General features: G+C 44.9%; 1 protein-coding gene across 5 annotated transcripts in view; it reads left to right on the forward strand.

The window, feature by feature from the left end:
* Window positions 1-12,652, forward strand: part of sei (potassium voltage-gated channel seizure) — a 241,461-nt gene that overhangs the window by 218,485 nt on the left and 10,324 nt on the right. For all 5 annotated transcript variants that reach the window (XM_089544064.1, XM_089544065.1, XM_089544066.1 and 2 more), the window contains 3 exons: window positions 3,460-3,700; window positions 5,075-5,275; window positions 8,790-8,883. In XM_089544064.1, the coding sequence (XP_089400190.1) occupies window positions 3,460-3,700; window positions 5,075-5,275; window positions 8,790-8,883 (536 nt within the window). The remainder of the gene's footprint in view (window positions 1-3,459; window positions 3,701-5,074; window positions 5,276-8,789; window positions 8,884-12,652) is intronic.

Consider the following 12,652-nt stretch of genomic DNA (forward strand, 5'->3'; position numbering starts at 1 on the left):
TCTCGCACTTCTTAAGGCATAGGACAAGGCGCAGTTGGTATATTCTACGATGTAGAAGAAGTTAGCTTGATTTCGGCGACGATGCACACGCAGCGACGCCATTTTATATTCCGCTAATGCGGGAAAGCCAGCTGAACAAGCTTTTAAATGCGTATTTTTGATGTTCGATACTTAGAACTACAGTGGAGATTAAGAAAATCTAAAAGCAGAACTCACCTTCGATGTTGACGGCCATTAATTTGGCAATATACCTTGCCCCCCCTCCCCTAGAATCAAAAACAAGTTTGAGAGGCAATAGAAGGTATTACCCCGGTAATTATTGATCCATGGGAGGTATGTACATAATGTCCGCCTAGCTGTACAAACCAGCCCTACATACTGCAGCGACGTATCTCACATTGTTTTTTTTTTAAATTAAAATTTCTAAAGGTTAATAAAAACACCACTCTGTATATGCTGTGTGCTACGGCGTGAACATCGACACGAAAACCTTTAGCACAGATTCCCTGTACAAGGTATTACATATACAAACAACACAGCACAAAAGTTCTTTCTGTACATGCATGGATATGCGGCCAGATGTACGCAAACTGCGAGGATAATTTCGACCGCAATATCAGTAATGAACTAAGTGCAACGATTAACTTTTTATTCACTACAGTTAGCACGTATGTTTATATTGAAAACTTAGTGAAATTTGATGACTATTCTAATTAGAACAACTTTAGAATTGCGCCTGTGTCCTGAGATGTGCACATATAAAATTTCAGCCCAATCCATCTTATTACACATGCGAGAACGCGGTACTCACCATGAAGCTCCCTCCGAGTGTGATGCAGCTGTTGTCTATGACGCTCCATCTGCCAAAAATGTAGACCGACATGCGACGGTGACTACTTTTCGTTCTTGGCTAGCGAAAGGAAAGAGTGACTGTGCAGGCGTGGCGTTGTGGGGCGACCACTGCTTCTTTAAACGATTGCTATTAGAATGGATGAGAAGATGTGGCGCTGCTTCAGACTCCGTGTACAGTGAAGCCCAGTCATAGCACACTGCTGGCCAAGAGCGAAGAGCAATCACCGTCGCCTGTCACTCCACAGCTGCGCCACGCACCAGGGAGGAGCTTGATGCGGAGTGTCGTGGTCTCGCATGCGTAATTACACGGGTTGGGATGAAGTTTTAGAAAAGCACATCTCGAGGCACAAGCGCGTTACTAAAATTGCACAAAACAGAATAGTCATCAAATGACACTATCTCTTCGTTTTCAATATATTCATGTATGCTAAGCGCAATGAATAAAATATTAATTATTGTATTTAGTTACCTATTGATATTGCAATGACAATTAACCTCACAGTTTGTGTCCGCCTGGCTGGATGTCCCCTGTACAAAAACCACTTTTGTGTGCTCTTTGTATTAAAAAAGAAAGAAATTCGAACGTCTAACATCGAAAACCCTGTATATCAAAAGATAATGCTTGCTACAAAGCGATACGGCAAGCTGCGGTGTGAGAAAGCAAGCTTCACAATTCTCTGGACACACTGGCGAAAATTTGAGTGGTGGACTGAGTGGTTAGTGATGTCCCAAAGTGCTGGAATTGACCGACACTACGTCGCCGTTGTTACTACCAGAGTACCTATTACTGATATAACGAATCAAGCACGTTAATGTTTGTTTAATTACGGCACTCGCTGTTTACGCTTCACAGGAAAACACGGGCAAACATTAATGCATTCCTGCAGTCGGGAAAATAGGCGTAGCAGGGATTACACTGCAAATTATTTAAGCAAGTCTCCAGCTTTGCTTGTGCGCTGTTCTTGGCAGAGCGATCTTGGCAGCATTAGCTCACATTTGTGCCTTTGTCTTCATGTTTGCGTACAAGTTAACACCGGTGTAACTCAATTAACAGCAAGGAGGTGTGCCCATGCCTATTACGTTGAGCCAAGGGAGTATATTATAAGCACAGATGACAATGCCATCTTTCTTACCTCGTAAATTTTCCCCGAAAAGCTATTGTATTCACTGAAGTGTGTTAGAGCGGACGTTATAGAAAATAATAGGGCTGGAGCGTAAAGAATATTCGTTCTGGCTACTGCGGCTTTGTTTAGAAGTGGTAAAAAGTACTATAGCGCGCTGGAAGATGTGGGTGATAAACCCAAATGGAGGAAAAAACAACAACATAAGGAATGAAAAAAGGAATGACGGAAGCGCAATTATATGGTTTTTTCCGAGACTGGTTTTTACAACGGACGGCCGTATTTCGTAGACGACTGTATACTGTGGGAAGAATACGCAGTCGTAATATAAGCAGCGGTAACGTTATCCTCGGCATAAAATAATAAATGCAGTAAAGCGCAAGCAGAATTATTTATCCGGCGGAAAGCAATGTAATGCAAGAAAGCCAGTATGGACCAGCAAACAACAGCGACGCGATGCTGCTGACTGTTTTGACGCTGCCATGTGCATACCTTAGTTTCTCGCCGTAAATTACCGCGTCTCTGCCTCCATCCTTTCTTCCTCTTCTTTTTATTCAAGGAGAACCGAATAACATGGTAACCCCGGCTCCTGCCCACCCGGGTATCCATACTCAACAATTCTGGGCAAGGGCATTTTTGAGCGGGAAACCATTTATGAACGTAATTGTTTCATATGTCAGATTTGGCTGTAACAATCAATACATCCGCAGATCCCCCGATGGCAGTCTTGCATTTTTTCGTTTTTGCTATCGTCAAAAGCGTTCCCCCATTGGTTTTCTATGGTAGTCTTAACTGTTCGATGCGTTAGATGGAAACACTTTAAAAGCAAGATTTTGTTACATATCGTAAGAATGGACCATTACCTTCAATATTTCCACGACAGTATCTTATAATTTTCCAGTTTTCAAAATTTTTGTTTAATAACGTCGGACATGCGTGCAGTGCATTGTACGCGTGTGTGTAGTCCGCAGACATAAGGATATGGCCGCTCTCGGGTGGATGTCAATGTCTCGAGTAAGGCTGCGCTCGGGTGGATGTCAGTGAGTAATTACTCCCTTATTACAAATCTACTCCACCTTGGGGGATTCCCCTAAACATTTGACCAACACAGTTCCCACTTCGAGTTATTGATCAATTCGCTCTCGCCCTACCATATGCTTGCCGTCCCGGTTAGCTCAATTGGTAGAGCGACTGCTCCGGTGAAGCGGTGGTCCCGGGTTCGAACGCCGGACCAGGACGAATTTTTCTTAAACTACGAAGTTTCTGAGAAAGCTGTATAGCTTTCCTTTGTAGCCGTATGGCTGTGCTTGGGTGGATGTCAATGAGTAATTACTCCTTATTACAAATCTACTCCACCTTGGGGGATTCCTCTAAACATTTGACCATCTCATTTGTTCTCTGGGGAATCTAGAGCGCGAATTTATACCGAGGTCGTAGTATCTAACGAGTGTGTTTTTTTCTTTCTCTGCGTTCGCCCGCTCCGCAGGGTCGAGCCGCAGCAGTCCCGGCTGGTCACCCAAGGACGAGGCTGCGGCGCCGTCGGCCTCGTCGACCCGCGAGTCGTCGCTGCCGGCGCCGCGGGCCTCTGCGCAGTCCAGCTCGAGCGTCACGCTGCCGGTGTCGTGCAGCCCCGCAGGCGCCTCGCCTCCGCAGCCGCCCTTCCCGCCCTCCGGGGGGGACGAGGCCCGCCTGGGACTGCTCGAGTCCAGGATCGACCAACTGGCCAGGTCTGCCCCGCTTACTCGGGCTGCTGGCGCGTTCCTTGCACGGCGATTGAGGGAAACTGAAACTATAGACGAACGCCTGTCTTGCGCGTTGGACCAGTGTTTTTTTTTGCGTCGCCCTCAGTGCGTTTACCTTTCGATGAGTTGACATGTCCATAAACTTTTAGGCTCGCCAATGACAATTGCGGGCGTTGTGTCTGCTTCCCCATCTGTCGTAACCCGAACAGGGATTCAAGTTATTAGTACGCGCAGAGGACACTGCAATCTTTTAAGGACTGGCCGAATTTGAACATCGCAGTATTCAGATGTTTAGTGCACGCAATGAGTTTTTTTCCTTCTGAGCAGCCGTAAAAAATGCTCAGTGGTTCAGCTGTGCTTTCTTCGAAAATCCGCGCTTCCTCAGTTACATTGCCTACTTAGTATGGCTATCTTATTATGGCATGATGTTTGCATTCAAAAGCGTTGATTTCGACGGTTTTGAAAACGGCTATTGCATGACCTGGATGCTTCGATCAAATGGTAATTGTAGAGTGTTGTAGCTTATGAACGATGGCGCAAATGCAAACGGCGGGCGCCGCAATTATGGCCACGAATGCACATGACATGGACGAGAACGGACGCATAGCAGCTTTATTGCAGCTTTATTGTTTGCCGATGTGCCTACTGCAGCCATTGGTCTCTAAATTGTCAGTACTTTCCATTTTGAGCCTATGAGTTTAAAGTCTAAGAGCCACGCAAAGCTCTCTGTGAACAGCAGAGAGCATGTGCTTATGCCGGTGTACAGAAAAATTAAAATGTGTACAGAAAAGTGAAAATAATATCTGGGTGGGTACAGCAGGAACAACAAAACGCGGACGCAGAAAGAAACACACAGAACGAGGACGAAGCTGCAGCTTCGTCCTCGTTCTGTGCGTTTCTTTCTGCGTCCGCGTTTTGTTGTTCCTGCGGTACCCACCGAGAAGTATGAACCAACCAGCTCAGTTTTCTGCTCTTTTAATGGAAATAACAATCACTAGAATACATGTTTTTTCTTTGGGTGAATATTTATTGCATAGAGAAACTTCATCTACAAGTTCAGCACTTGATTATACGCGCCGATGCGTACAGACGCTTTCGTGACACGGAAGCCACGAGAATGCTGAATTTCCTCCCTGCTTGGAGGCATGGCCTAGCATTAAAAGGTGCAGATCGCGCAGTGAGGTGCAGAGAAAAGCTTGCAGCTCTTGGCCGCGTGCTTAAACTGTCAAGCAAATCATATTTTTTGCGTAGCTTTAGTGTTTCAATGACTTTCATGGGACCCTGCACATGATTCGTCGTACATCGGTTATACAGTCATGTGGTACGGGGCGACCTGTGCCCACCCTTTGCCGAACGCAGGCAAGTGGCAGCCATGGAGAGTCGGTTAGCCCTGGACATGCAGACCATCCTGCGGCTGCTGAGCCCCGAGAGCGCCGAGCGGCGCTCCTGCGAAGCAGCCAGCAGTGCGGCAGCGCGGCCCGTCGACCTGCCGCTCAGGGCGGCCACCGCTCAGGGCCCCGTCCCTCTCTCGGTGCCCACTCAGTCTCCGGAGTCGAGCAGGCAAGTACTCTCGGCGTCGAACGGGGTTTATTCGCTATGAGCTCAAAGCGGCCACGAGGGCCCTCGAAGAAATAAGTGAGGGACGGAGAGGACACAAATGCAAACACTGTAGAAATGGCCAAATACGTTTTAAGAACGAACTGCAATAAAATGACAGCAAAATGCAACCAAATGAGCAAGCGTTTAACAAACTGAGAAAATTATTTAAATAGAGTGATCACACTCTATTTAATTACATGATACAGAGAAGTGCGAGAACGTCGATAGACATTTGTAATTAAAAAATGCGATGAACTCAGACGTCGTCCCAGCTACGCACAAGTTTATGCAACTAGGGTGGATTCATCCGGTTCAGTGCTTCAGTATTGCGGAACTGGTTCGCATTGCTTTTTTTGGCTGGACACCGTTTGCGAGGTGTGTTCGGAAGGATTTTGACCTTTCGAAAAAATGTAGAAGCAAAATAATATATGACTGAATGCAGCATGCATATATATTTAGTTGCAAGTATTGCGTACTATACCGAGAGTTACTTTAATATTCCTTGATTTGTCGTTGTGGCATTTTAATGCGTCTAAGATCATGTTCCCTGTGCTTCAGCTCTCGTCACTTCACTTGAGCTTGAGTAGCCGAGCATTTTGGGGTAAATCTGCATTAAACTCCAACAGAGTGATCGTTCACAAACACATAGCATTTCGGTATTCCACTAAAAAAATTTGTAAGAAAGAAAGAAACAAGGAAGGCAACACTGAGCAAGGCCTTTTTGATTATACGTTGGCTAAACTTAAAGATTTGAAAAATGAGAGTAGCGAACAAGCTTTGAAGTAGGCCATGCATTTATTGATGATTACTGACGTTTATGACCACCGTGAGCTTCACAGTTTGGTTCAAATGAGGAAAAAATTAATGCTTACCGGTCCTCACCTAGTAGTTTTAAAAGCTCAAAAGGTTATTTTTCAGGAACTGTGCATTATATCTTTAGAACTAAATGCGCTGTGTCAGAATTTGATTCAGAGCCGTTTTCAGAAGACAAAGCAGAGACGACTTTTGAATAAAAGAGCTTCTCGGATGAGTTATGGCTACGAAAATATGACGAAAAAAATCAGTCGAGATGCGAAAACAGTTTTTTTATTCCACTTTGTTTTTACTTTTTATTTCGACATACTGTCCACCCCAACTCGTGTTTTTACAGGGGGGGGGGGGGCACCTAAAGATAAGAACCCAAATTCCAAATAAAAGCATTTAGAATGATAAGCAGTTATACAATGGAAATAATGGATCTAGTGTAAGCAAAAACAAGAACAATAAATTCGAGGTCACCAGCTATGTAATACAGGGTATGTATCACGAACGTTTTAACACAATTTCCTTAGTTTTGAGGGAATATACTACAAGCTCCAAAATTTCAGGACTGTCGGCTGCATTATAATTCAAGAGTAAAATGCATTCCACTGGCATACTACTCGCGTAAAAACAAGGGATAAAAAAAAGTGTTATTGCAACGAAAAAATTCCTCAAGCGTGAGAGGATGTTTGTGACGGGTGATTCTAGAGTGGCTAATATTGACGAAGTCTTTGGAGTTAATTTGAAATGAATTGTGCAGAATAGAGTATAGGAATTTCAAGCAGCGCAGTTTCGATCGGACAGATAAAGGATGAAGTCCTGCGTGATGCAAACGTTCAGTAGATTCTTGTGCTACGACCCTGAAACAAAATGCGAGCAACCACAAAGAGCGGAACAACCTTCACAAGGATCTAAAAAGGGCTTTAAAATCTGGAAGTTTAGCCAAAGTTAAATCAAAAAGGCCTCGCTCAGTGTTGCTTTCGTTGTTTCTGTCTTTGTTACAATTTTTTTACTTGGTGTCAATTTCTTAGCGAGGTTAATAAGGCAGATAATCTTGCTTTTGAGGAATGGAAAGGAGCTGTAACTGTCTCACTTCTCTGTGGACGCTTCACCCCGCCCTGAGGGAAGGAGCCCCGGACTGGAGGGCTTTGGAATAATAAAAAAAAAACACCGCCTCGGGTTCTCTGACCTGCTGCAGGATAAAATGAGAGAGAGAGAGAGAGGCGACATAGTGGAGAGCTCTGTATTAATTTCTTGGGGATTTTTAACGTGCACCGATATTGCACAGCACACGGCGCTTTTTGCTTTTCACCTACGTCGGAATGCGGCAGCCACAGCCGGGACCTGACCGTGCGACCTCGGGTTCAAGAGCCGTATGCCTTAACCACTAAGCCTCCGTGGCGGGTAATAGGCATAAGGCGTAGCACCGGGGACTACGAAACGTAGTGGAGGACGTATGAGGTGGGAAAAAATTGACTAAAACAGTTTCAATGCTTCACCATGCCAGTGAACCCGCCGTCGAATCAATGCAGATAACAAATCGGGCAATTCGCCGTCACTCGTACGATAAACTTCTTATCATCATACATCCTTTTTTTTTCCGAAATTCAAGTCTATACGTGATCGCTGTTTCCAAAACACCGTCATCATTTTGAAAAATTCACAAGCAGGGCTACAAAACTATCTAGAAGCGTTCGAAGAAGCACGTTCCTGAAGCATGGCTGTCTGGGTACAGTGGCCTAAATGTAGCCAGTTTTGGCACTTCGGTTGTGCACCAGTCAATGTTCTCCTTATTATTTTTTGACCATTTTACTCTGCCTGTTTCGCCTGCTCCCGACGGCGATAGTAGCATCATTGAGAGAGAATAATGAAGGCCAACCGCATCCACTACTTCGAGTGTGCAGAAATATGTCCCGTCCCTCGCTTATGCGTAATCTCTTAAGAAATAAACTAAACATAGCTCATACCACAATTCTGAACAGTTATTATCGAGGCGAAGACACCAGTCAGGAAGCCATCTGCTTGAGCCAGTTTTTACAAAGACTCGAATGTTTCAAGCATTGCTTTTTCTCAAGGATCGTTCACGACCGGAACAGCCTTCCAGGGTTCGGTTGCCTGTCCTCTAGCTTTGGTAAAGCTCTTGAACACGACTTGTTTGAGTGGATTAGTGTTTTATCTATATTTATTGTTTTTAACCTCGTGAACTGCCATTTCTTGTGCCACTCTTTGTTTGCATGCTTTGTATAGCCCCTCCAGTATACACAAAAATGTTCACCTGTAGTATTATGAGAGTAATCATAATTAATATTTGCTAGACCACAGGCATTCACCCTCTTTGCTCGGTGGTTCACGGTTTCACCGCTAGTAGGTAATGAGATTTTGCGTTAATCTACCCGATGTGGAACTTCAAGATTGTAGGCGATGCAGCTATTTTTGGCAAAAAGAAGTTGCCTTCACTTGTAGTTCAAAAAGCATGGTGAGTCGCCAAAAATATGCTTTATGCCTAAGTTATCTTCTCTCGTCGATCTTTTAGGTGGGACATTTTGCATTCTTCCAATGCAACCTGTTGGGTCTAGGCTCACGTTATGTAAAGTTTTAGAATCTCCTTAAATATATATATAAAAAAAATGTCGCGCCTTTAAAAAACTGAACTTGCGTTTTTTTTTCTTTCCAGGGGGGCGGTGGGCGGTTCATGCACGTGGCCCGCAGGTTCGGACCCGTGGATAGAACCGCTGCGCAGTGCCTCGCATCCGGGAGACCTGGCTCAGGTGAGTCATGCGGTTTCATTTTTCATCCATCCTCGGTTTGCGGAAAGTCGTGGCTCAATGTTGGTCACGTTGCTCATATCTCTAGTTTTTCCCCCCAGCTTTTCGGGCTTAAAGTCGCGTTGACCAACGTTCGTAATCACCCTGCCGAAACACCTAGCGTTTGCGCGGAATTATTGCCAAAATTCGACTCATGCTGCAAATCTTTTCGAAATCGACAATAATATTGGAGGAGGGCAAAAAGTTGGGCAAGTTCGTAAACATTCATGATGGGTTTCAAAGCGCGACAAGACGGAGCCTATCATCGAAGCCTATCATATTGCTAATACAAAGGGCTGTGTCAGTGAGCCTTCAATTTTGCTTTCGGAGAAGGAACGAGCGTTTTTGGATAGTAACGGCTAATCTCTTTTTCTGTCTTGTTATTTTATGGTTCTTTATGTTTTCTGTGACCCATATTAATTCCCAGCGTTGCAATAAACGTTTTTGTTGCTAGTAAGCGCTTGTCGTGTGTGTTCTTTTCCTTTCGTTTCCGTCTTGTCGCGCTTTGAAACCCATCATGACAATAATATTTTTTCCTTGTTTTTTACACTACACAATGCAGCAGGTATTGTAGATGCGACCGGAGTTTCGTTCAGCGCTCGCAAGCTGCATTCCTTGTCACTTCGTGCTCCTGCTTAAAAACGCTCCGGCACGCAAGCGTTTGAGCGCACCAGAGCGTATGTAGGTGTTTGATACAGCATCAACATTTCTTTTCTCGCCGAATAGAGAAGACCGGGGATGTTGTCGAAAGTAGACGTGGGCGTGTTAAATGACATTTGCCGCGATTTATTGTTGCGGAATGTGCAAACGTGGATAATAGTAGAGCGCAAAATTCAGCCAGGTTCTGTGCGAAAGAGTGCTACGGTATGGGCTCTCATATATGTGCGTTTTGAAACACTGGTGTGAGCGCACAGTGTAGAGTTGTGTTGCTATATAGTGCATGACTCAGAAGATATCGGAAAGATACTGCTGAAGACTTTACAAGGGCTTTGGTGTATCATTTTGCTGTGCACGGGGGTGTTCGAGACTTCTTGTCTTTGTTCCATCATTGATGGCTTGTTCGCGCTTAAGGTGTGCCAGGGTTATTAGCAGAAGAATAACTGTCACAGCAACACTTTCGTTTTAGGTAGTTTGTCATAGCTGTAGAATTACAGCGTCGCCAAAAAATAGGCTAAAAAAACAAATGTAAATGCTTTCCTGTTTTTGAAAAAAAAAAGGATTCTTTGGTCGATCAAACGACAGAGTAAAAAGAGAAATATTAGCAGCACATTGCTTTAAGAAAACGGGCCACACTTGCCTTAGCATGTCATCCATGTCACGAATTGGTGAAGGGATTGTTTTTTAGAATGTTCGGATGATCACGTTTTAATCTCTTTGCTTCTATTCTGCATTTGCTAGTATATCGTATTGTTACTTGAGTCAACCCCGGTTTCTTTCTGGTTATGTGTAGTTTTGCGCGGTGGCTACAAGCTATGTTTTGGACAAATGGACGCCGTCGGTAGTTTATGCTTCGACCTTGTGCTTTCGCGTTTTTGCCTTTCTTTCTTCAGCTGTGACTTCTAATAGTCGCCATGTCGTTTGGCTATCATGAAAAATTTGTGATCCGCTTTTTGGTCGTACATTTTTGGGTGGGTACTGTCTTTCATGTGGATTATGCAATTCTCGCTAAGTTAAAAATAGACGTGACCCTTTTAAAGAAAAGTGTTTGGCCTGCTTAACCTACTGGCTGTGGCTGCAGTATATAAAACAGCAAAAAACAACCAGGAAACTAACGGCAGGAGGTAATACAGCTCGTGGAAAGAGGTTAAAAAAATTAAATTGCCAGCGGTGACGACTTATCAAGAAATGTAATTCGCCCAGTGATTTTTATTTTTTTATATTCACCACTCGGGCTCGGCGGTGGGAATGATGGAAAGTAGACGCAGTGTGAACATGGATTTAGAGCAGAGGTATAGTTTGCAGGAGTGTCATCCCGTAGACATTTAATCTGTGCGCATCCATACCGACCTGCCCGTCAAATCATTGGGGCCAAGGCACACCGAAATAGCCTGGGTCAAACACTTGTTGTGTGGACAAGGAAAGGGAAAAGCGGGAATCGTTATTACATACATGACGTAAGCCAAGACACTGAAACCAAGGAGCATAGGAAATTTTTTTTAAATATGTGGTGTTCACGCCTGGAAGATAATAGCGCAATTATTTTAAAGATGATTGATTAGAAAGCAGAAAAAAACAACCCTATGCCGCCACTAGGATCCGAACTCACACCTCCAGCAGAAGATTGTACAGCCGTCGCGAAGCTTAGTTAGTAGAGCACCGGACGCTAAAATCGGAGGTCGTGGTCTTGGATCCCACCGGCTTTATGTGGTTGTTTTTCTTCTTTCTAATGAATTGTCTGTCAAATTATCTGTCGAATCTCCCATTTTTTTGCTTCTCCTTTTTTCTTCTCGTTTGTAATAAATTATCTTTAAAATAATTGCCCTATTGATCTCCCATTGCTGAACACCGCATATAAAAAAAATGGCTGAGGCTTAACTTGGTTAAGCCTGGAGAATGCGAAGCATCATCGTGTCGCGTAATTTGGAAGCGCACAACCACAGCGACGGCGCGAGGTGGGCCCCCGTTTCTCCACTGCCGTGACGGCATCGTGTCACGTGGTCTGGCATCATCGTGTCACGTGATTTGGAGGCGCACAACCACAGCGACGGCGCGAGGTGGGCCCCCGTTTCTCCACTGTCGTGACGTCATCGTGTCACGTGGTGTGACGTCATGTATCACGTGATTTGGAGGCGCACAACCACAGCGACGGCGCGAGGTGGGCCCCCCGTTTCTCCACTGTCGTGACGTCATCGTGTCACGTGGTGTGACGTCATGTATCACGTGGTTTGGAGGCGCATAACCACGGTGAAGGGCTGAAGTGGTAGCTAAAGTAGTATGCTTCGCATAAAAACTTTCCCTGTGCTCCTTGGTTTCGGTGACTGTTGGCTTCCGAACTATGTATATTTTGTGTCGCTGCGCACACTTTCGAACCCGGATATAACGAACTCGGGGGACCACGCAACCATTCGACGTGTCGATAATTAGGTATATAAAAATGGAATTATGCAAGTTTATCTGTTCTAGAAGCATAAATGCATTGCACTCAACACTACTGGCGTGCTCCTTGCAGCAACGTGCCGCACCCGGAGTGCTGACAGTGCACCGCTCGCTAGGCATTACTAGGCCTAACCACCTTGCATCGAAGCCACAGTGGGCGGTGCTATCGAAATAGTCACTGCCTAACGTGAGACGTCTAAAACTGTTACCAGTGCATTATAAATAGAATAATCTGTGCTATAAAAATTAGGGCACAGCTGGTTACCGCAACGGCTTCGGCAGCGAATCGAGCGAAGCACCCCAAGCAAGGGCTACTGGTGGGCTTTAGTTAGGTTGGCTTCACCTCATGACATTAGTGTGTCGTGAGAAATAAGTACGAAAGGGCGCCCTCAAGCACATGCCATGTTCACCACGTCATGCGATTTGACAGCTAGAGCTTCCAACAAGTGCTAAGGCCCGTCTCCGCGCTCGAAAATTTCTCGAAGAGCGCCGTTAAATGAAGGGCCACTTGCAGGGGCGCGGGCGTCGTTCGATATATCGCACATTCCGCTGCTCATGAATTTGATAAATGTGAACAATACGATATACTTTCGCATGCTATTTCCAAGAGGATGTTCTGACTATTCGATATAAAGAA

This window comes from Amblyomma mixtum, chromosome 5, assembly GCF_055824585.1.
Source record: "Amblyomma mixtum isolate Tamu chromosome 5, ASM5582458v1, whole genome shotgun sequence".
Lineage (NCBI taxonomy): Eukaryota > Metazoa > Arthropoda > Arachnida > Ixodida > Ixodidae > Amblyomma > Amblyomma mixtum.